The 25,198-nt window shown below is 46.9% G+C and overlaps 1 protein-coding gene and 3 non-coding genes across 4 annotated transcripts; all 4 read right to left on the bottom strand.

Moving 5' to 3' along the window:
- Window positions 1–9,641: 9,641 nt before the first annotated feature.
- On the bottom strand, window positions 9,642–14,079 carry rpl10 (ribosomal protein L10). The gene is made up of 6 exons (XM_021592996.2): window positions 13,906–14,079; window positions 12,592–12,650; window positions 12,046–12,153; window positions 11,512–11,650; window positions 10,244–10,406; window positions 9,642–9,893 (listed from the first exon to the last, which is right to left on the bottom strand). The coding sequence occupies exons 1-6, from the start codon at window positions 13,926–13,928 to the stop codon at window positions 9,738–9,740; spliced, it is 648 nt and encodes a 215-aa protein (XP_021448671.1). The 5' UTR covers window positions 13,929–14,079; the 3' UTR covers window positions 9,642–9,737.
- Window positions 9,972–10,104, bottom strand: LOC118966237. Its single transcript, XR_005053496.1, has one exon. It is a non-coding gene; the product is annotated as a small nucleolar RNA SNORA70 (small nucleolar RNA).
- On the bottom strand, window positions 11,347–11,479 carry LOC118966235. The gene has a single exon (XR_005053494.1). It is a non-coding gene; the product is annotated as a small nucleolar RNA SNORA70 (small nucleolar RNA).
- Window positions 12,236–12,368, bottom strand: LOC118966236. Its single transcript, XR_005053495.1, has one exon. It is a non-coding gene; the product is annotated as a small nucleolar RNA SNORA70 (small nucleolar RNA).
- Window positions 14,080–25,198: the final 11,119 nt, after the last annotated feature.

Here is a 25,198-nt window from a genome sequence, read left to right on the forward strand (position 1 = left end):
AAGAGTGGTACTGGGAGGAGTGGTACTGGAAAGAGAGGAAGAGTGGTACTGGAAAGAGAGGAAGAGTGGGACTGGGAGGAGTGGTACTGGAAAGAGAGGAAGAGTGGTACTGGGAGGAGTGGTACTGGAAAGAGAGGAAGAGTGGTACTGGAAAGAGAGGAAGAGTGGTACTGGGAGGAGTGGGACTGGAAAGAGAGGAAGAGTGGTACTGGAAAGAGAGGAAGAGTGGTACTGGGAGGAGTGGGACTGGAAAGAGAGGAAGAGTGGTACTGGGAGGAGTGGTACTGGAAAGAGAGGAAGAGTGGTACTGGAAAGAGAGGAAGAGTGGTACTGGGAGGAGTGGTACTGGAAAGAGAGGAAGAGTGGTACTGGAAAGAGAGGAAGAGTGGTACTGGAAAGAGAGGAAGAGTGGTACTGGGAGGAGTGGTACTGGAAAGAGAGGAAGAGTGGTACTGGAAAGAGAGGAAGAGTGGTACTGGGAGGAGTGGTACTGGAAAGAGAGGAAGAGTGGTACTGGAAAGAGAGGAAGAGTGGTACTGGGAAGAGTGGTACTGGAAAGAGAGGAAGAGTGGTACTGGGAGGAGTGGTACTGGAAAGAGAGGAAGAGTGGTACTGGAAAGAGAGGAAGAGTGGTACTGGGAGGAGTGGTACTGGAAAGAGAGGAAGAGTGGTACTGGAAAGAGAGGAAGAGTGGTACTGGGAAGAGTGGTACTGGAAAGAGAGGAAGAGTGGTACTGGAAAGAGAGGAAGAGTGGTACTGGGAGGAGTGGTACTGGAAAGAGAGGAAGAGTGGTACTGGGAGGAGTGGTACTGGAAAGAGAGGAAGAGTGGTACTGGAAAGAGAGGAAGAGTGGTACTGGGAGGAGTGGTACTGGAAAGAGAGGAAGAGTGGTACTGGAAAGAGAGGAAGAGTGGTACTGGAAAGAGAGGAAGAGTGGTACTGGAAAGAGAGGAAGAGTGGTACTGGGAGGAGTGGTACTGGAAAGAGAGGAAGAGTGGTACTGGAAAGAGAGGAAGAGTGGGACTGGGAGGAGTGGTACTGGAAAGAGAGGAAGAGTGGTACTGGGAGGAGTGGTACTGGAAAGAGAGGAAGAGTGGTACTGGAAAGAGAGGAAGAGTGGTACTGGAAAGAGAGGAAGAGTGGTACTGGGAGGAGTGGTACTGGAAAGAGAGGAAGAGTGGTACTGGAAAGAGAGGAAGAGTGGGACTGGGAGGAGTGGTACTGGAAAGAGAGGAAGAGTGGTACTGGGAGGAGTGGTACTGGAAAGAGAGGAAGAGTGGTACTGGAAAGAGAGGAAGAGTGGTACTGGGAGGAGTGGGACTGGAAAGAGAGGAAGAGTGGTACTGGAAAGAGAGGAAGAGTGGTACTGGGAGGAGTGGGACTGGAAAGAGAGGAAGAGTGGTACTGGGAGGAGTGGTACTGGAAAGAGAGGAAGAGTGGTACTGGAAAGAGAGGAAGAGTGGTACTGGGAGGAGTGGTACTGGAAAGAGAGGAAGAGTGGTACTGGAAAGAGAGGAAGAGTGGTACTGGAAAGAGAGGAAGAGTGGTACTGGGAGGAGTGGTACTGGAAAGAGAGGAAGAGTGGTACTGGAAAGAGAGGAAGAGTGGTACTGGGAGGAGTGGTACTGGAAAGAGAGGAAGAGTGGTACTGGAAAGAGAGGAAGAGTGGTACTGGGAAGAGTGGTACTGGAAAGAGAGGAAGAGTGGTACTGGGAGGAGTGGTACTGGAAAGAGAGGAAGAGTGGTACTGGAAAGAGAGGAAGAGTGGTACTGGGAGGAGTGGTACTGGAAAGAGAGGAAGAGTGGTACTGGAAAGAGAGGAAGAGTGGTACTGGGAAGAGTGGTACTGGAAAGAGAGGAAGAGTGGTACTGGAAAGAGAGGAAGAGTGGTACTGGGAGGAGTGGTACTGGAAAGAGAGGAAGAGTGGTACTGGGAGGAGTGGTACTGGAAAGAGAGGAAGAGTGGTACTGGAAAGAGAGGAAGAGTGGTACTGGGAGGAGTGGTACTGGAAAGAGAGGAAGAGTGGTACTGGGAAGAGTGGTACTGGAAAGAGAGGAAGAGTGGTACTAGAAAGAGAGGAAGAGTGGTACTAGAAAGAGAGGAAGAGTGGTACTGGAAAGAGAGGAAGAGTGGTACTGGAAAGAGAGGAAGAGTGGTACTGGGAAGAGAGGAAGTGGTACTGGGAGGAGTGGTACTGGAAAGAGAGGAAGGGTGGTACTGGAAAGAGAGGAAGAGTGGTACTGGGAAGAGTGGTACTGGAAAGAGAGGAAGAGTGGTACTGGGAAGAGTGGTACTGGAAAGAGAGGAAGAGTGGTACTGGGAAGAGTGGTACTAGGAAGAGAGGAAGAGTGGTACTGGGAAGAGTGGTACTGGAAAGAGAGGAAGAGTGGTACTGGAAAGAAGAAGAGTGGTACTGGAAAGAGAGGAAGAGTGGTACTGGGAAGAGAGGAAGAGTGGTACTGGGAGGAGTGGTACTGGAAAGAGAGGAAGAGTGGTACTGGGAGGAGTGGTACTGGAAAGAGAGGAAGAGTGGTACTGGGAAGAGAGGAAGAGTGGTACTGGGAGGAGTGGTACTGGAAAGAGAGGAAGAGTGGTACTGGGAAGAGAGGAAGAGTGGTACTGGGAGGAGTGGTACTGGAAAGAGAGGAAGAGTGGTACTGGGAAGAGAGGAAGAGTGGTACTGGGAGGAGTGGTACTGGAAAGAGAGGAAGAGTGGTACTGGGAGGAGTGGTACTGGAAAGAGAGGAAGAGTGGTACTGGGAAGAGAGGAAGAGTGGTACTGGGAGGAGTGGTACTGGAAAGAGAGGAAGAGTGGTACTGGGAAGAGAGGAAGAGTGGTACTGGGAGGAGTGGTACTGGAAAGAGAGGAAGAGTGGTACTGGAAAGAGAGGAAGAGTGGTACTGGAAAGAGAGGAAGAGTGGTACTGGGAGGAGTGGTACTGGAAAGAGAGGAAGAGTGGTACTGGAAAGAGAGGAAGAGTGGTACTGGAAAGAGAGGAAGAGTGGTACTGGGAGGAGTGGTACTGGAAAGAGAGGAAGAGTGGTACTGGAAAGAGAGGAAGAGTGGTACTGGGAGGAGTGGTACTGGAAAGAGAGGAAGAGTGGTACTGGAAAGAGAGGAAGAGTGGTACTGGGAAGAGTGGTACTGGAAAGAGAGGAAGAGTGGTACTGGGAGGAGTGGTACTGGAAAGAGAGGAAGAGTGGTACTGGAAAGAGAGGAAGAGTGGTACTGGGAGGAGTGGTACTGGAAAGAGAGGAAGAGTGGTACTGGAAAGAGAGGAAGAGTGGTACTGGGAAGAGTGGTACTGGAAAGAGAGGAAGAGTGGTACTGGAAAGAGAGGAAGAGTGGTACTGGGAGGAGTGGTACTGGAAAGAGAGGAAGAGTGGTACTGGGAGGAGTGGTACTGGAAAGAGAGGAAGAGTGGTACTGGAAAGAGAGGAAGAGTGGTACTGGGAGGAGTGGTACTGGAAAGAGAGGAAGAGTGGTACTGGGAAGAGTGGTACTGGAAAGAGAGGAAGAGTGGTACTAGAAAGAGAGGAAGAGTGGTACTGGAAAGAGAGGAAGAGTGGTACTGGAAAGAGAGGAAGAGTGGTACTGGGAAGAGAGGAAGAGTGGTACTGGGAGGAGTGGTACTGGAAAGAGAGGAAGGGTGGTACTGGAAAGAGAGGAAGAGTGGTACTGGGAAGAGTGGTACTGGAAAGAGAGGAAGAGTGGTACTGGGAAGAGTGGTACTGGAAAGAGAGGAAGAGTGGTACTGGGAAGAGTGGTACTAGGAAGAGAGGAAGAGTGGTACTGGGAAGAGTGGTACTGGAAAGAGAGGAAGAGTGGTACTGGAAAGAGAAGAAGAGTGGTACTGGAAAGAGAGGAAGAGTGGTACTGGGAAGAGAGGAAGAGTGGTACTGGGAAGAGAGTGAGTAAGGGTCCGTATGCTTCCCGGCCAAAACAGTTCGCCACACTCATTTTTCTTGAGGCAAGCCGAAGTCCGTAGCCTGAATCTATGCTCCCTCATCTGCGATTGGTCAACAGTAGTGGGGTATTTATTGATGATCACTTGGACAGTCATTACCGGTTACAGTACCAACAGCTTGTCTACCTGGGGGTTCCTTCCTTAAAAAACGATGTCAAATATAGGCCTGTTCATCATTTATCAAGGTAGGCTCAACAGTTGAATTAATCAAAACAATTTTATGGCAACTTCAAAGCATGGATGAAGTGTTTCTCTTCTCATCCCTCCATCTCCTTCACTTCATCCTCCAGCGGACGCTGCCTGTCGACAGACAAAGCTAATATTCAAGGGGACAACATTCATCACCAGGATCAATATCAACATCTGGACGGTAAAGGATTTAACTCGTAATCTGTTGCTTTTAGTGGATTCCCTCCTGACGCTGTCGGAGATCCCAGTCCGCACCGTGCGTCGGCGGCGCGACCGTGCGTCTACTGTGGGAAACAGTGATATTATCTGTGACGTCCGATGATCAGTGGTGTGATTTTTTTTAAATTAAAACCCTCAAACACCAAGTTAGGCATATCTAATTTAGAAATAGGCCATCATCACTTGTCCATCGGGAATGATAGGCAAATTCTTCACGTTTAACGTCCAAACTGCATCTCCATGCCAATGATTTTGATTGATCAGTTTCATGGGAATATACATTTAGATATTAAATGATTGTTTCGTGAGCGAATCAAAGCAGATGGTTTTAATTAACTATTAGCCTTTTTGTATTTTGTTTCAATCAAAGCAGATATCCTGCCTAGTGGCTCGTTCCGTTCAGTTTTGGCGCATGATATATATATTTTTTGATTATTCAGCTTCAACTAACCGTCCTAAAATCTAATTGGAAATGAGCTGTTTTTGGTGTAAGAGTAACGTTATAGGCCTGTTATGCTATTATATTCAGTTCTTTCATGGTGTTGTTAAAGAAGTTGAACCAACTTGTGATGCTGAAGGACAGTTCTGCCATTAGGCCAGTTCAGGAACAAACAGCAGTAGTTTGCAGTAGGCTGTAGTCTAACATGACCCACCACTCTGTGGTATTACTAGTTGTAGGCTATAGTCTAACAGGGCCCACTACTCTGTGGTATCACTAGTTGTAGGCTGTAGTCTAACAGGGCCCACTACTCTGTGGTATCACTAGTTGTAGGCTGTAGTCTAACAGGGCCCACCACTCTGTGGTATTACTAGTCTAACATGGCCCACCACTCTGTGGTATCACTAGTTGTAGGCTGTAGTCTAACATGGCCCACCACTCTGTGGTATTACTAGTTGTAGGCTGTAGTCTAACAGGGCCCACCACTCTGTGGTATTACTAGTCTAACAGGGCCCACCACTCTGTGGTATCACTAGTTGTAGGCTATAGTCTAACAGGACCCACCACTCTGTGGTATCACTAGTTGTAGGCTGTAGTCTAACAGGGCCCACCACTCTGTGGTATCACTAGTTGTAGGCTATAGTCTAACAGGGCCCACCACTCTGTGGTATTACTAGTCTAACAGGGCCCACCACTCTGTGGTATCACTAGTTGTAGGCTGTAGTCTAACAGGGCCCACCACTCTGTGGTATCACTAGTTGTAGGCTGTAGTCTAACAGGACCCACCACTCTGTGGTATCACTAGTTGTAGGCTGTAGTCTAACAGGGCCCACCACTCTGTGGTATCACTAGTTGTAGGCTATAGTCTAACAGGGCCCATCACTCTGTGGTATCACTAGTTGTAGGCTGTAGTCTAACAGGGCCCACCACTCTGTGGTATCACTAGTTGTAGGCTGTAGTCTAACAGGGCCCACCACTCTGTGGTATCACTAGTTGTAGGCTATAGTCTAACAGGGCCCACCACTCTGTGGTATCACTAGTTGTAGGCTGTAGTCTAACAGGGCCCACCACTCTGTGGTATCACTAGTTGTAGGCTATAGTCTAACAGGGCCCACCACTCTGTGGTATCACTAGTTGTAGGCTGTAGTCTAACAGGGCCCACCACTCTGTGGTATCACTAGTTGTAGGCTATAGTCTAACAGGGCCCATCACTCTGTGGTATCACTAGTTGTAGGCTGTAGTCTAACAGGACCCACCACTCTGTGGTATCACTAGTTGTAGGCTGTAGTCTAACAGGGCCCATCACTCTGTGGTATCACTAGTTGTAGGCTGTAGTCTAACAGGGCCCATCACTCTGTGGTATCACTAGTTGTAGGCTGTAGTCTAACAGGACCCACCACTCTGTGGTATCACTAGTTGTAGGCTGTAGTCTAACAGGGCCCACCACTCTGTGGTATCACTAGTTGTAGGCTGTAGTCTAACAGGGCCCACCACTCTGGTATTACTAGTCTAACAGGGCCCACCACTCTGTGGTATCACTAGTTGTAGGCTGTAGTCTAACAGGGCCCACCACTCTGTGGTATCACTAGTTGTAGGCTATAGTCTAACAGGGCCCACCACTCTGTGGTATCACTAGTTGTAGGCTGTAGTCTAACAGGGCCCACCACTCTGTGGTATCACTAGTTGTAGGCTATAGTCTAACAGGGCCCACCACTCTGTGGTATCACTAGTTGTAGGCTGTAGTCTAACAGGGCCCACCACTCTGTGGTATCACTAGTTGTAGGCTATAGTCTAACAGGGCCCATCACTCTGTGGTATCACTAGTTGTAGGCTGTAGTCTAACAGGACCCACCACTCTGTGGTATCACTAGTTGTAGGCTGTAGTCTAACAGGACCCACCACTCTGTGGTATCACTAGTTGTAGGCTGTAGTCTAACAGGGCCCACCACTCTGTGGTATCACTAGTTGTAGGCTGTAGTCTAACAGGGCCCACCACTCTGGTATTACTAGTCTAACAGGGCCCACCACTCTGTGGTATCACTAGTTGTAGGCTGTAGTCTAACAGGGCCCATCACTCTGTGGTATCACTAGTTGTAGGCTGTAGTCTAACAGGGCCCACCACTCTGTGGTATCACTAGTTGTAGGCTGTAGTCTAACAGGGCCCACCACTCTGTGGTATCACTAGTTGTAGGCTGTAGTCTAACATGCTGACCAAACTGGATGCGCCTGCATGCGCCATCGCGCGCATGTTGATTTTTTTTACCCCCACACCAGACATGACCAAGTCATGCAGGTTAAAATATCAAAACAAACTCTGAACCAACTATAATTTGGGGACAGGTCGAAAAGCATTAAACATTTATGGCAATATAGCTAGCTTGCTGCTAGCTAATTTGTGCTGGGATATAAACATTGGGTTGTAATTTTACCTGAAATGCACAAGGTCCTCTACTCTGTTAATTAATCCACAGATAAAACAGTAAACTGAATTCCTTTGTCATCTCTCCTTCCTCCGGCTTCTTTTTTACGTCTTTGGACTTTAAGACATCAGTATAGAGACAAAGTGGAGTCTCAATTCAACTGCTACAGACAATCACGAACTACAGAGGGAAAACCAGCCACGTCCTGGACACCGACGTCTTGCTTCCAGACAAGCTAAACACCTTCTTCGCCCACTTGGAGGACAACACAGTGCCACGAATGCGGCCCGCTACCAAGGACTGTGGGCCCTCCTTCCCGTGGCCAACGTGAGTAAGACATTTAAGCGTGTTAACCCTCGCAAGGCCGGCCCAGACGGCATCCCTAGCCGCGTCCTCAGAGCATGCGCAGACCAGTTGGGTGGAGTGTTATTCATTCTCTCCCTATCCGAGGCGGCTGTCCCCACATGCTTTAAGATGGCCACCGTTGTTCCTGTACCCAAGAAAGCAAATATAACTGAACTAAATTATTATCGCACACCCTAGACCCAACCACAGGGCTCTCCAGAGGCTGACCTCGCCTTTTGAATGATAGCAGGGTGAACAGGCCGTGGCTCGGGTGGTGGTTGTCCTTGATGATCTTCTTGGCCTTCCTATGACATTGGATCCTGTAGGGCAGGTAGGTTGCCCCCGGTGATGTGTAGAACACAACACCTGTACAGGTGCATCAAAGCGTGGACTGAGAGAAACAGGCTTCTATCTCACGGCTATCAGACTGTTAAATAGGCATCAATAGCACAGAGAGGCTGCTGGGAAAAACAGGCATCAATAGCACAGAGAGGCTGCTGGGAAAAACAGGCTTCTATCTCACGGCTATCAGACTGTTAAATAGGCACAGAGAGGCTGCTGGGAAAAACAGGCATCAATAGCACAGAGAGGCTGCTGGGAAAAACAGGCATCAATAGCACAGAGAGGCTGCTGGGAAAAACAGGCTTCTATCTCACGGCTATCAGACTGTTAAATAGGCATCAATAGCACAGAGAGGCTGCTGGGAAAAACAGGCTTCAATAGCACAGAGGCTGCTGGGAAAAACAGGCATCAATAGCACAGAGAGGCTGCTGGGGAAAAACAGGCTTCTATCTCACGGCTATCAGACTGTTAAATAGGCATCAATAGCACAGAGAGGCTGCTGGGAAAAACAGGCATCAATAGCACAGAGAGGCTGCTGGGGAAAAACAGGCTTCTATCTCACGGCTATCAGACTGTTAAATAGGCATCAATAGCACAGAGAGGCTGCTGGGAAAAACAGGCTTCTATCTCACGGCTATCAGACTGTTAAATAGGCATCAATAGCACAGAGGCTGCTGGGAAAAACAGGCTTCTATCTCATGGCTATCAGACTGTTAAATAGGCATCAATAGCACAGAGAGGCTGCTGGGGAAAACAGGCTTCAATAGCACAGAGGCTGCTGGGAAAAACAGGCTTCTATCTCACGGCTATCAGACTGTTAAATAGGCATCAATAGCACAGAGAGGCTGCTGGGGAAAAACAGGCATCAATAGCACAGAGAGGCTGCTGGGAAAAACAGGCTTCTATCTCACGGCTATCAGACTGTTAAATAGGCATCAATAGCACAGAGAGGCTGCTGCCCTATATAGACTTTAAAAATTAAACACCACATCTGTGGGAACAGATGCCCGGGAAAAATATTTTTTTTTGCTAAATTTCTGGTATTAGTCCGGGAGTTGGCAATCACTGGCCCGTTACCCCATTTAGATGAGACATAGGTGATGTAATCAACAGCCAAGGTTTACTTTTAATTTGGGCTGTATTACAAGTCAGTACTTTACACACTGTTTGAAGGGCATCAGAAAGGGTCATGTGCAGAAGAGATCATGTTCTCCCTCCCACTGTCCTGAGTCCGGCGCAGCTTAGGCATGGTAGAGGGAAACCAGACAAGTTTCCCAGAGTCATCTGTTGTACCTTAAAACACCACATGTAGAAATAAAACAAAGTAGTTGATCAGAACCACATCTACCGGAGGTGACTGACCTATGAATCAAGTACAATTGTTTGTTTCTCACAACCAATTTTCAAATCAGGCAACCCCTAGTTTGTGAAACACTGTATTAGTCAGGCCTAAAACTCTGTTACACCAGCAACTACACCGATGTGCATTGTTGACCAAATCCAGACGTGCAGAGTGCTTTAGAAATGCTGTGACATGAGATCACCCGCTTCACAGAAATTAAGGCGTCAGTTATATTAACACTGGTACATAACTAATTGTACAATAGCTTATGTCATTGTTCATTTAGGTCCAACACCAAACCAGTATTTATTTTGCCCACAACCTTCAAGTCATCTGAAATCAGGAGTGAAGCTCAGAATAACGGAAGGCAACTCAGGTCAGTTTTATATTTTATTGGCTAGTTGTTCCTCCTCCATGTCTCTGATCTCTTGGATGTTTCTGTGCCCGTCCAGACCGTCTGTAGTTGGGTGTCTAGATGGCGTGAATCTTCTTCCAGCGAGCCAGAGGACCAGTCGAAGGGATGTACTTCACCCCACAGCCATCAGGAATCACACGCTTTTCAGCCATCATTTGATCAAAGTCTACCGCGTTGAACTTAGTGAAGCCGTACTTCTTAGACATGTGGATCTGGGAGAGAGAAAGGAGAGAGTGATCAGATGTTATCCAGAGGCAACCATTTTTCCTCAGTGAAGGAAATATAGCTAGTTTTGTCTCAGCGGTCCCTTAAAGGGGCCAGCACCTCCCAGCTGGCCTCATACACAACCACAGAGTCACTGTCTGCAGCCATAGAACACCAGAACAGCACGGCAGCGAGACTGGTCAGATTAATGAGCTGCAGGGGTCTAACAGCGCACAATGAGTGTTAAAAGACCTTCAAATCTCATCTAATATATTCTCACAATGATCGACACCAGTTACCCCAGTGTGTAGCTACTCATACAAGTGTCCACATTTCAAATGTATATTCAGTGTGTTACCTTCTGGCGTCCGGGGAACTTGAACTTGGCCCTGCGGAGAGCCTCGATAATGTGCTCCTTGTTGCTGGCCTTGGTGCGGACAGACATGATCACCTGACCGATTCTAACACGGGCCACGGTGCCCAGGGGTTTACCGAACGCACCACGCATCCCTGTCTGGAGCCTAGAAACAGAACAAAACACGTCTCATTACTACAGGCAACACATTACTGACAAGGAATAGCTAGTGTGCTTTACAGCAAGCAGAGACCAGGGAAACTAGAGCAGGAAGAAACCTGGAGAGGAACCAGACTGAGGGTCAGTTTGAATACATTCTGCATGTACGGTAAAACATCAATGCTAATTACCCAATGGCCACATGGCGCCCTATTCTCTACAGTACACTACTGTTGACCAGAGGCTGGTCATGGACATGGAGCAGCACCGTGTCCATATTACCAGCAGACAGAGCAGTCCACAACCCCCAGTCAGTCAGTCCCAGCCCACAACCCCCAGTCCAGTCAGTCAGTCAGTCCACAACCCCCAGTCAGTCAGTCCCAGCCCAGTCAGTCAGTCCCGGTCCACAACCCCCAGCCCAGTCAGTCAGTCCCAGCCCAGTCAGTCAGTCCCGGTCCACAACCCCCAGCCCAGTCAGTCCCAGCCCACAACCCCCAGTCAGTCCCAGCCCACAACCCCCAGCCCAGTCAGTCAGTCAGTCAGTCAGTCCCAGCCCACAACCCCCAGCCCAGTCAGTCAGTCAGTCCCGGCCCACAACCCCCAGCCCAGTCAGTCAGTCCCGGCCCACAACCCCCAGCCCAGTCAGTCAGTCCCGGCCCACAACCCCCAGCCCAGTCAGTCAGTCCCGGCCCACAAAGCCCAGTCAGTCAGTCCCGGCCCACAACCCCCAGCCCAGTCAGTCAGTCAGTCCCGGTCCACAACCCCCAGCCCAGCCAGTCAGTCAGTCCCGGCCCACAACCCCCGGCCCACAACCCCCGGCCCAGTCAGTCCCGGTCCACAACCCCCGGCCCAGTCAGTCCCGGTCCACAACCCCCGGCCCAGTCAGTCCCGGTCCACAACCCCCGGCCCAGTCAGTCCTGGTCTGAAACACAGCACCAGTTGTAAAGCATTGTCTCAGCGGTCCCTTAAAGGGGCCAGCACCTCCCAGCTGGCCTCATACACAACCACAGAGTTACTGTCTGCAGCCATTGCACACCAGAACCGCACGTCAGCGGGACTGGTCGGCTTAATAAGCTGCAGGTGTGTTTTATGAGTTTAGAACAGTACTGTACCTGTCAGCCCCAGCGCAGGACAACATCTTGTTGATACGGATGACATGGAAGGGGTGCAGGCGGACCCGGATGTGGAAGCCGTCTTTTCCACAAGTCTTCACCATGTACTTGTTGGCACAGATACGGGCTGCCTCCAGAGCTAGAAGAGAGATGGGAGAGTTAACACAGGCTGCTGCCTCCAGAGCTAGAGGAGAGATGGGAGAGTTAACAGACTGCCTCCAGAGGAGAGATGGGAGAGTTAACACAGGCTGCCTCCAGAGGAGAGATGGGAGAGTTAACACAGGCTGCTGCCTCCAGAGCTAGAGGAGAGATGGGAGAGTTAACAGACTGCCTCCAGAGGAGAGATGGGAGAGTTAACACAGGCTGCCTCCAGAGGAGAGATGGGAGAGTTAACACAGGCTGCTGCCTCCAGAGCTACAGAGGAGAGATGGAGAGATTTAGAAAGTACATGAATGTGAGATTAGATCCAACCTAGCCTTTCAGAAGACAACATGTTTTTGTGATGTGTGCCCCAGAGATGACCTGTGCCCTCACCTTCAGAGGACAGCTGCTCGTACTCGTCAGAGACCATGTGACCACACAGAGGGAACTCATCCACCCTGGCCTTCTTCCTGCCCAGGTCAAAGATCCTGATCTTAGGATCTACAAAGAGCAGAGCACATTACATACAGGAGGGGACAGAGAGCAGAGCACACTACATACAGGGAATAGTTGACAGGTCACGTTTTGTTTCAGCGGTCCCTTAAAGGGGCCAGCACCTCCCAGCTGGCCTCATACACAACCACAGAGTCACTGTCTGCAGCCATTGAACACCAGAACCGCACTGCAGCGAGACTGGTCAGCGTCATGAGCTGCAGTTCAGAACACGGTGCCGAGTAGTCGGACAGAACTAGTATCGTAACTTATGGGCAATTTTCAGAATTATTTTTTTGTAATTATCCGAGTTGTATTTTCAGGAGCCACCAACTATCAACTTACGGATACGATTACGACCATGTCTGCACATCACTGTTCAAGGCATGTCTGAGTGGGTATTGGGGAATAACCAAGGAGAGGAGAAAGTAAGGACAAGGGCTTTACCAGGCACACCACGACAGAAGCGGGACTTGGGGTAGGGCTTGTTCTTGCAGTAGCGATAGCTGTGGGAGAGAGATGGCTTGAAACAATTATCTGTTGACCAGCCACAGTACCAGGCCACATGCCGTCATCTTTCAATGTTTGGTTTGTCAAGTGATTATATCAGCTGCCTTTACATTCAACACAGGAAAAGGTCAACAACGTCATTTAAGTGATCAGCGGTCTGGCAGAAACAGCCATGTTTTAGGGTGTGAAGGCAATCTAGCCAGTCGGTCATGTCTCAGTCTCTTAAAGGGCCAACACCTCCCAGCGGGCCTCATAGGCAAACAGGTACTGTTCTGCTGTAATTATACACCAGAACCACACTGCAGACTGATTGGCTAAATACACTGCAGGTGTGTGATGAAGTCAGTTCAAATGACACTAAGGATGTTTACACATGTTCATGCATTTTTATACTGTGTGGTAAAAAAAACAACGTTATATGCTGTGTAATCACAGGCCGATGTACGACACTAATAACCTCTATAACCGTTCAGCCACGGACAGGCTTCAATGGCTAGTTAACTATGCTGGTTTGTGCCATTAGCGGTTAGCCTACCAACTAGTAACTTTTTTTTACATTTCACCTTTATTTAACCAGGTAGGCTAGTTGAGAACAAGTTCTCATTTACAACTGCGACCTGGCCAAGATAAAGCATAGCAGTGTGAACAGACAACACAGAGTTACACATGGAGTAAACTATTAACAAGTCAATAACACAGTAGAAAAAAGGGGAGTCTATATACATTGTGTGCAAAAGGCATGAGAAGGTAGGCGAATAATTACAATTATGCAGATTAACACTGGAGTGATAAATGATCAGATGGTCATGTACAGAGATATTGGTGTGCAAAAGAGCAGAAAAGTAAATAAGATAAAAACAGTATGGGGATGAGGTAGGTAAATTGGGTGGGCTATTTACCGATGGACTATGTACAGCTGCAGCGATCGGTTAGCTGCTCAGATAGCAGATGTTTGAAGTTGGTGAGGGAGATAAAAGTCTCCAATCTAAATGCCAACGAGCTACATTCAACACCATGTTACCTAAGTGACTGACCGTGACTTCGTCGACAATTGTGTAACAGCCCATCTAGTTATCTAGTTATGACAGCACAAGGATTGGCTATGCGAGTAAATTACTTGACAGCAAAAACGCAAATATAGGTAGCTGGATCATTAATGCACATGGTGCGGACATATCCTCCATTTTGCATTTTCATCCAGCGACATACTTCAATCCCGAGCTATAAAAATCATGTGACAAAAAACCTCACCATCGGGCTGGCCGGCGACCCATAGCTGCAATCTGTATAAATAACACACAAAACAAACACTTATTACGAAAGGAAACTGAGGTTATACGCTAGAAAGATGGTAGAGTTTGTAGAATGTTTTGAAGAGAGGCAGACACCGCCATGTGAACACGAACTCACCGAAAGGAGGAAAGGAAGTTAGAGAGACATCCGGTGCGTCATACAGACGCTTCGCCTGGAGAATTAGGATAAAAACACTCCGGTTATATTTTTGATTTGGGTAAACACTTTTGGCGTCACACGTGAAATATGGTTAGTAATCGTGTATTTTAAATTGAATATGATGGCTGTAAAATTTTCTCCGCAATAACTAGCCTACCGTGGAGCATAATGGGAAAGGTAGTTTTACTGGGAACATGGAACAAGCAACATGAACATTCAAGGGGATCACCAAATTGTAGGATGAGATGAGGTGAGGACGAGGAAAGTGTCGGTAAAATTAGTTTGGATCCCCCGACTGTGGTGTTATTTAATAACATTTGAATTGCTATGTATTGGCAAGTGAGGGGATTTGAAGCCACCAGATGGCCATATTGGAACTCCCCAGATGGATCAGTCCTCCCGATAGGAATGAATGGAATTCTACAATATTTCAATTAAAGATGCACTATGCAGAAATCGCAACGCCTTTTCCTGGTTGCTAAAATTCTAATAGCTACCTAATTTCAGTTTATGTGATAAAACAAGCAAGTACAGTGTAGAGAATAATCGTACCATCTAAACCACTTTTAAATATATTTTCCATAACCAAAATTATTATATTTTCAGCTGTTTGAAGCTGTTGTACAAAACCGAAGGTAAAAGGCACAAAAACTAAACTTAATAATGGGAAGCATAGAAAGAGTGCACATAGAACAGATCTACTGCTTCTTAGACTTTCAATGATAATGACAGATCTATAACACATAGAACAGATCTACTGCTTCTTAGACTTTCAATGATAATGACAGATCTATAACACATAGAACAGATCTACTGCTTCTTAGACTTTCAATGATAATGACAGATCTATAACACATAGAACAGATCTACTGCTTCTTAGACTTTCAATGATAATGACAGATCTATAACACAGAGTAGATCTACTGCATCTTAGACTTTCAATGATAATGACAGATCTATAACACATAGAACAGATCTACTGCTTCTTAGACTTTCAATTATAATGACAGATCTATAACACATAGAACAGATCTACTGCTTCTTAGACGTTCAATGATAATGACAGATCTATAACACAGAGTAGATCTACTGCATCTTAGACTTTCAATGATAATGACAGATCTATAACACATAGAACAGATCTACTGCTTCTTAGACTTTCAATGATAATGACATATCTATAACACATAGAACAGATCTACTGCTTCTTAGACTTTCAATGATAATGACAGATCTATAACACATTTCAAGTTTTAATGACACATACACAAGTACAGTGAAATGCATTTCTTTCAAACTCAAACCCCAACAATGCAGTAATCAATAACAATGTATCACTACAAAACAAAACATGAGGAATAAGAAATATGAAATACACAATAAAGTAAGTAAGAAAACTATATACAGTTCCAATATCATATTTACATGTGCACGAATACTGGAGTGATGGAGGTGACAGTGTGTGTAGGGTGCAGGAATACTGGAGTGATGGAGGTGACAGTGTGTGTAGGGTGTAGGGCCCTGTGTGTGTGTTAGAGTATCAGTATGTGTAGTGTGTAGGGCCCTGTGTGTGTGTTAGAGTATCAGTATGTGTAGTGTGTCGGGCCCTGTGTGTGTTGGAGTGAAAGTGTGTGTAGTGTGCAGGGCCCCGTCAGCGTGCATAGTGACAGTGTGTGTAGTGTGTAGGGCACTGTGTGTGTGTTAGAGTGACAGTGTGTGTAGTGTGTAGGGCCCGTCAGTGTGCATAGTGACAGTGTGTGTAGTGTGCAGGGCACTGTGTGTGTGTTAGAGTGACAGTGTGTGTAGTGTGTAGGGCCCTGTGTGTAGTGTGTAGGGCCCTGTGTGTCTGTTGGAGTGACAGTGTGTGTAGTGTGTAGGGCCCCGTCAGTGTGTAGGGCCCCGTCAGCGTGCATAGAGACAGTGTGTGTAGTGTGTAGGGCCCTGTGTGTGTAGTGTGTAGGGCCCTGTGTGTGTGTTGGAGTATCAGTGTGTGTAGTGTGTAGGGCCCCGTCAGTGTGTAGGGCCCCGTCAGTGTGTAGGGCCCCGTCAGTGTGTAGGGCCCCGTCAGCATGCATAGAGACAGTGTGTGTAGTGTGTAGGGCCCCGTCAGTGTGTAGGGCCCCGTCAGCGTGCATAGAGACAGTGTGTAGGGCCCCGTCAGCGTGCATAGAGACAGTGTGTGTAGTGTGTAGGGCCCTGTCAGTGTGTAGGGCCCCGTCAGTGTGTAGGGCCCCGTCAGTGTGCATAGAGACAGTGTGTAGTGCCCCGTCAGTGTGCATAGAGACAGTGTGTATGGCCCCGTCAGCGTGCATAGAGACAGTGTGTGTAGTGTGTAGGGCCCCGTCAGTGTGTAGGGCCCCGTCAGTGTGTAGGGCCCCGTCAGTGTGCATAGAGACAGTGTGTAGGGCCCCGTCAGTGTGCATAGAGACAGTGTGTAGGGCCCCGTCAGCGTGCATAGAGACAGTGTGTAGGGCCCCGTCAGCGTGCATAGAGACAGTGTGTGTAGTGTGTAGGGCCCCGTCAGTGTGTAGGGCCCCGTCAGTGTGTAGGGCCCCGTCAGTGTGTAGGGCCCCGTCAGTGTGCATAGAGACAGTGTGTAGGGCCCCGTCAGCGTGCATAGAGACAGTGTGTAGGGCCCCGTCAGCGTGCATAGAGACAGTGTGTAGGGCCCCGTCAGCGTGCATAGAGACAGTGTGTAGGGCCCCGTCAGCGTGCATAGAGACAGTGTGTAGGGCCCCATCAGCGTGCATAGAGACAGTGTGTAGGGCCCCGTCAGTGTGCATAGAGACAGTGTGTAGGGCCCCGTCAGCGTGCATAGAGACAGTGTGTAGGGCCCCGTCAGCGTGCATAGAGACAGTGTGTAGGGCCCCGTCAGCGTGCATAGAGACAGTGTGTAGGGCCCCGTCAGCGTGCATAGAGACAGTGTGTAGGGCCCCGTCAGCGTGCATAGAGACAGTGTGTAGGGCCCCGTCAGCGTGCATAGAGACAGTGTGTAGGGCCCCGTCAGCGTGCATAGAGACAGTGTGTAGGGCCCCGTCAGCGTGCATAGAGACAGTGTGTAGGGCCCCGTCAGCGTGCATAGAGACAGTGTGTAGGGCCCCGTCAGCGTGCATAGAGACAGTGTGTAGGGCCCCGTCAGCGTGCATAGAGACAGTGTGTAGGGCCCCGTCAGTGTGCATAGAGACAGTGTGTAGGGCCCCGTCAGCATGCATAGAGACAGTGTGTAGGGCCCCGTCAGCGTGCATAGAGACAGTGCAAATACTGAAATAAAAAGTCAATCACGATACAAGATAAACTCGGTCCATGTAGCTATTTATCAGTCCTATTGCTGGGGGATAGAAACTGTTCAAAAGCCTGTTTGTGTCAGACTTAGTGCATCGGTACCCCTTGAGAAAACAGTGACTTGGATGGTTGTGGTCTCCGGGCCTTCTTTTCACACCGCCTGGTATAGAGGTTCTGGATGGCAGGGAGCTCGGCCCCAGTGATGTACTGGTCTGTCCGTACAACTCTCTGTAGCGCCATGCGATCGAGGGTGGTGTTTTTGCCAAGCCATGATGCAGCCAGTCCAGATGCTGACAATGGTACATCTGTAGAACCTTTTAATTTCTATGTGAATTTGGTCAGGGTCGCCCAAAAAGTGCCATTTTGCAGCTTTAAATGTTTCAAGGACAAAATTGCACGTATTTAAGTGTATTTTTGTAGTGGGGACAGTAACACTTATAAAAGGAAAACGCTTTAATATCTGTGTTATTGTTTTGTTTAACTCACATTATCAAATCAAATCAAATGTTATTGGTCACATACACATGGTTAGCAGATGTTATTGGTCACATACACATGGTTAGCAGATGTTATTGGTCACATACACATGGTTAGCAGATGTTATTGGTCACATACACATGGTTAGCAGATGTTATTGGTCACATACACATGGTTAGCAGATGTTATTGGTCACATACACATGGTTAGCAGATGTTATTGGTCACATACACATGGTTAGCAGATGTTATTGGTCACATACACATGGGTTAGCAGATGTTATTGGTCACATACACATGGGTTAGCAGATGGTAATGTGAGTGTAGCGTAATGCTTGTGCTTCTAGTTCCGACCATGCAGTAATATCTAACAAGTAATCTAACAAATTCACAACAACTACCTAATGCACACACATGTAAAGGGATGATTAAGAATATGTACATATAGATATATGGATCAGCGGTGGCCATAGGCAAGATGCAGTAGATGGTATCGAGTACAGTATAGCTTTGATGCACCTGTACTGACCTCGCCTTCTGGATGATAGCGGGGTGAACAGGCAGTGGCTCGGGTGGTTGTTGTCCTTGATGATCTTTTTGGCCTTCCTGTGACATTGGGTGCTGTAGGTGTCCTGGAGGGCAGGTAGGTTGCCCCCGGTGATGCGTTGGGCAGAACACAACACCCGTACAGGTGCATTAAGGTAATGGTTAAGGTAATGGTTAAGGTCTGGGATAGGGTTATGCATGGTTATGGTAAGGGTTAAGGTCTGGGATAGGGTTATGCATGGTTATGGTAAGGGTTAAGGCCTGGGATAGGGTTATGAATGGTTAAGGTAAGGGTCAGGGTCTGGGAACGGGTTCTGGGACCTTCTGATCCAGAGTCACGGGATTACAACCATCTGCCACCCCGTCCTCAATGCAAAACCCAAGCCTACTTGATGGTAATAGCACTCAATGTGGCAGCTAGAGGCCGTTTATTTTATTTTATTAATTGTAACTTTTTTTTTAGTGGTGGATCAGCTTACTATTGAGGAAAGATTGTTGCTTCCATCAATGTAATTGTCTGCATCATTTCCAATCCCCCATATATTTTTGGGGTAAATATATCCACATACAGTGGGGAGAACAAGTATTTGATACACTGCCGATTTTGCAGGTTTTCCTACTTACAAAGCATGTAGAGGTCTGTAATTTTTTATCATAGGTACACTTCAACTGTGAGAGACTGAATCTAAAACAAAAATCCAGAAAATCACATTGTATGATTTTTAAGTAATTAATTTGCATTTTATTGCATGACATAAGTATTTGATCACCTACCAACCAGTAAGAATACCAGCTCTCACAGACCTGTCAGTTTTTCTTTAAGAGGCCCCCCTGTTCTCCACTCATTACCTGTATTAATTGCACCTGTTTGAACTCGTTACGTGTATAAAAGACACCTGTCCACACACGCAATCAAACAGACTCCAACCTCTCCACAATGGCCAAGACCAGAGAGCTGTGTAAGGACAACAGGGATAAAATTGTAGACCTGCACAAGGCTGGGATGGGATACAGGACAATAGGCAAGCAGCTTGGTGAGAAGGCAACAACTGTTGGCGCAATTAATAGAAAATGGAAAAAGTTCAAGATGACGTTCAATCACCCTCGGTCTGGGGCTCCATGCAAGATCTCACCTCGTGGGGCATCAATGATCATGAGGAAGGTGAGGGATCAGCCCAGAACTACACGGCAGGTTCTGGTCAATGACCTGAAGAGAGCTGGGACCACAGTCTCAAAGAAAACCATTAGTAACATACCACGCCGTCATGGATTAAAATCCTGCAGCGAATGCAAGGTCCCCCTGCTCAAGCCAGCGCATGTCCAGGCCCGTCTGAAGTTTGCCAATGACCATATGGATGATCCAGAGGAGGAATGGGAGAAGGTCATGTGGTCTGATGAGACAAAAATATAGCTTTTTGGTCTAAACTCCACTCGCCGTGTTTGGAGGAAGAAGAAGGATGAGTACAACCCCAAGAACACCGTCCCAACCGTGAAGCATGGAGGTGGAAACATCATTCTTTGGGGATGCTTTTCTGCAAAGGGGACAGGACTACTGCACCGTATTGAGGGGAGGATGGATGGGGCCATGTATCGCGAGATCTTGGCCAACAACCTCCTTCCCTCTGTAAGAGCATTGAAGATGGGTCGTGGCTGGGTCTTCCAGCATGACAATGACCCGAAACACACAGCCAGGGCAACTAAGGAGTGGCTCCGTAAGAAGCATCTCAAGGTAATGGAGTGGTTAACTAACTAGAGTGAACCCAGGTTAACTAACTAGAGTAGACCCAGGTTAACCAACTAGACTGGACCCAGGTTAACCAACTAGAGTGGACCCAGGTTTACCAACTAGAGTGGACCCAGGTTAACCAACTAAAGTGGACCCAGGTTAACCAACTAGAGTGGACCCACGTTAACCAACTAGAGTAGACCCAGGTTAACCAACTAGAGTAGACCCAGGTTAACTAACTAGAGTAGACCCCGGTTAACTAACTAGAGTGGACCCAGGTTAACCAACTAGAGTGGACCCAGGTTAACTAACTAGAGTGTACCCAGGTTAACTAACTAGAGTAGACCCAGGTTAACTAATTAGACTGGACCCAGGTTAACTAACTAGACTGGACACAGGTTAACAAACTAGAGTAGACCCAGGTTAACCAACTAGAGTGGACCCAGGTTAACTAACTAGAGTAGACCCAGGTTAACCAACTAGAGTAGACCCAGGTTAACCAACTAGAGTGGACCCAGCTTAACTAACTAGAGGGGACCCAGGTTAACTAACTAGAGTGGACCTAGGTTAACCAACTAGAGTAGACCCAGGTTAACCAACTAGAGTGGACACATGTTAACTAACTAGAGTATACCCACGTTAACCAACTAGAGTAGACCCAGGTTAACTAACTAGAGTAGACCCAGGTTAACCAACTAGAGTGGACCCAGGTTAATCAACTAGTGTACACAGGTTAACTAACTAGAGGGGACCCAGGTTAACCAACTAGAGTGGACCCAGGTTAACCAACTAGAGTGGACCCAGGTTAACTAACTAGAGTAGACCCAGGTTAAACAACTAGAGTGGACCCAGGTTAACCAACTAGAATAGACCCAGGTTAACTAACTAGAGTGGACCCAGGTTAACTAACTAGAGTAGACCCAGGTTAACCAACTAGAGTAGACCCAGGTTAACCAACTAGAGTAGACCCAGGTTAACTAACTAGAGTAGATTCAGGTTAACCAACTAGAGTGGACCCAGGTTTACCAACTAGAGTGGACCCAGGTTAACCAACTAGAGTGGACCCAGGTTAACCAACTAAAGTGGACCCACGTTAACCAACTAGAGTGGACCCACGTTAACCAACTAGAGTAGACCCAGGTTAACTAACTAGAGTAGACCCAGGTTAACTAACTAGAGTGGACCCAGGGTAACCAACTAGAGTGGACCCAGCTTAACTAACTAGAGGGGACCCAGGATAACTAACTAGAGTGGACCCAGTTTAACTAACTAGAGTAGACCCAGGTTAACCAACTAGAGTGGACCTAGGTTAAACAACTAGAGTGGACCCATGTTAACCAACTAGAGTGGACACAGGTTAACTAACTAGAGTATACCCAGGTTAACTAACTAGAGTGGACCCAGGTTAACCAACTAGAGTGGACACAGGTTAACCAACTAGAGTAGACCCAGGTTAACCAACTAGAGTGGACCCAGGTTAACTAACTAGAGTAGACCCAGGTTAACCAACTAGAGTAGACCCAGGTTAACCAACTAGAGTGGACACAGCTTAACTAACTAGAGGGGACCCAGGTTAACCAACTAGAGTGGACCCAGGTTAACCAACTAGAGTGGACACAGGTTAACTAACTAGAGTGTACCCAGGTTAACTAACTAGAGTGGACCCAGCTTAACTAACTAGAGGGGACCCAGGATAACTAACTAGAGTGGACCCAGTTTAACTAACTAGAGTAGACCCAGGTTAACCAACTAGAGTGGACCTAGGTTAAACAACTAGAGTGGACCCAGGTTAACCAACTAGAGTGGAGCCAGGTTAACTAACTAGAGTAGACCCAGGTTAACTAACTAGAGTAGACCCAGGTTAACCAACTAGAGTAGACCCAGGTTAACCAACTAGAGTGGACCCAGGTTAACCAACTAGAGTGGACCCAGGTTAACCAACTAGAGTGGACACAGGTTAACTAACTAGAGTGTACCCAGGTTAACTAACTAGAGTAGACCCAGGTTAACCAACTAGAGTGGACCCAGGTTAACCAACTAGAGTAGACCCAGGTTAACCAACTAGAGTGGACCCAGGTTAACTAACTAGAGTGGACCCAGGTTAACTAACTAGAGTAGACCCAGGTTAAACAACTAGAGTAGACCCAGGTTAACTAACTAGAGTAGACCCAGGTTAACTAACTAACTAGAGGGGACCCAGGTTAACTAACTAGAGTAGACCCAGGTTAACCAACTAGAGTAGACCCAGGTTAACCAACTAGAGTGGACCCAGGTTAACCAACTAGAGTGGACCCAGGTTAACCAACTAGAGTGGACACAGGTTAACTAACTAGAGTAGACCCAGGTTAACCCAACCTTAACCCTTAACACTAATTCTAACCTTAACCCTAATCCTAAAACTAACCCTAGCTCCCAACCTTAACCCTAAACCCCTAGAAATAACATTTGTCCCCAGTTGGTCAAATTTTAGTTTGTTTACTTTTCTTATGGGGACTTCATGTTCATGACTTCACACACACACACACACACACACACACACACACACACACACACACACACACACACACACACACACACACACACACACACACACACACACACACACACACACACACACACACACACACACACACACACACACACACACACACAAATATAAATACCCATGCAAAAAATATCAACATGGAAACATATTCGAGCATGACACAGAGACACACACACACTGTATCTATAAACACAGCCTTTTAAGGTAAACTCCTCTCTTTGTCACTCGCTATCGCTCTGTCACTCTTGCTCTCCCTCTCTCTCTCTGTCCCTGCCTGTCTCTATGTCTCACTCTCTCTGTCTGCCTCTCTCTGTCTCTCTGTCTCTCTCGCTTGCTCTCATCAAAACATCAAAGGGCTTTATTGGCATGGGAAACATATGTTTACATTGTCAAAGCAAGTGACATAGATAATAAACAAAAGTGAAATAAACAATAAAAAATGAACAGTAAACGTTACACTCATAGAAGTGAAAAAGAATAAAGACATTTCAAACGTCATATTATGTCGATATACAGTGTTGTAGCGATGTGTAAATGGTTAAAGTACAAAAGGATAAATAAATAAGCATAAATATGGGTTGTATTTACAATGGTGTTTGTTCTTCACTGGTTTCCCTTTTCTTGTGGCAACAGGTCACAAATCTTGCTCCTGTGATGCACACTGTGGAATTTCACCCAGTAGATATGGGAGTTTATCAAAATTTGGTTTCTTTTCTGTGTAATCTGAGGGACATATGTGTCTCTATGGTCATACATTTGGCCGGAGGTTAGGAAGTGCAGCTCAGTTTCCACCTCATTTTGTGGGCAGTGAGCACATAGCCTGTCTTCTCTTGAGAGCCATGTCTGTCTACAGCGGCCTTTCCCAATAGCAAGGCTACGCTCACTGAGTCTGTACGTCTATGTCTCTGTCTCAGATTACAGTGTATTTGTTCATGAGTCTGTTTGTCTTTGTGTCTACTCTGTAAATCTCTTCTTCTCCATTTCACCGTACTGTAATCTTAGAGATAAAAAAGAGGGGGAGATACAGAAGAAGATGGAAACAGAAAGAGGGAGAGAAGCTGAGAGAATTGATAATAACGTCAACCTCTTTGAAACCTTGTTGAGTGCAATATTTACTGTTAAATTAGAATAGTTTTTTGTTTCTTGTTTATTTCACTTGCTTTGAAACTGTAAACAGGTTTCCCATGTAAACAGGTTTCCCATGTAAACAGGTTTCCCATGTAAACAGGTTTCCAATGTAAACAGGTTTCCCATGTAAACAGGTTTCCCATGTAAACAGGTTTCCCATGTAAACAGGTTTCCATATAAACAGGTTTCCCATGTAAACAGGTTTCCCATGTAAACAGGTTTCCCATGTAAACAGGTTTCCCATGTAAACAGGTTTCCCATGTAAACAGGTTTCCATATAAACAGGTTTCCCATGTAAACAGGTTTCCCATGTAAACAGGTTTCCAATGTAAACAGGTTTCCCATGTAAACAGGTTTCCCCATGTAAACAGGTTTCCCATGTAAACAGGTTTCCCATGTAAACAGGTTTCCCATGTAAACAGGTTTCCAATGTAAACAGGTTTCCCATGTAAACAGGTTTCCCATGTAAACAGGTTATCCCATGTAAACAGGTTTCCCATGTAAACAGGTTTCCCATGTAAACAGGTTATCCCATGTAAACAGGTTTCCCATGTAAACAGGTTTCCCATGTAAACAGGTTTCCCATGTAAACAGGTTTCCAATGTAAACAGGTTTCCCATGTAAACAGGTTTCCCATGTAAACAGGTTATCCCATGTAAACAGGTTTCCCATGTAAACAGGTTTCCCATGTAAACAGGTTTCCCATGTAAACAGGTTTCCCATGTAAACAGGTTTCCCATGTAAACAGGTTATCCCATGTAAACAGGTTATCCCATGTAAACAGGTTTCCAATGTAAACAGGTTTCCCATGTAAACAGGTTTCCCATGTAAACAGGTTATCCCATGTAAACAGGTTTCCCATGCCAATAAAGCCCTTTGGATTGAAATAAAGTGGGCTTCAGTAGATGTGTCCTTGTATGGAGGAATGAGATGTGTCCTTGTATGCAGAGTGAGGGAGCAGCTATGAATGACTGATCTAAACTCTCTGTGAGGTCAGAGGTGAGAGCTGTGCATGATCAAACATGACATCATGGTGACTGTTGTCTGACCCCATGTCTGCCTGACAGTGTGTGTGTGTGTGTGTGTGTGTGTGTAATATATTAACTATAAGCAGGCTTCTATCTATACAGATGTCAGATCTTAACTTGATCACTCTTGTGACAGAATATTCCTGCTGCATCAGGAAATTCAAATGAGCCTTGTGATTTAGATAAATTCCCTGAAAATGAGCAGTTGTCCTTTTCGCTATGTGACGGCAGGTATTGGTTAGAGCGTCAGGACTATTAACCGAAAGGTTGCTAGATCAAATCCCTGAGCTGACAAGGTAAAAATCTGTCTTTCTGCCCCTGAACAAGGCAGTTAACCCACTGTTCCCCGGTAGGCCATCAT

This window comes from Oncorhynchus mykiss, chromosome 9, assembly GCF_013265735.2.
Source record: "Oncorhynchus mykiss isolate Arlee chromosome 9, USDA_OmykA_1.1, whole genome shotgun sequence".
Taxonomy (NCBI): Eukaryota; Metazoa; Chordata; class Actinopteri; order Salmoniformes; family Salmonidae; genus Oncorhynchus; species Oncorhynchus mykiss.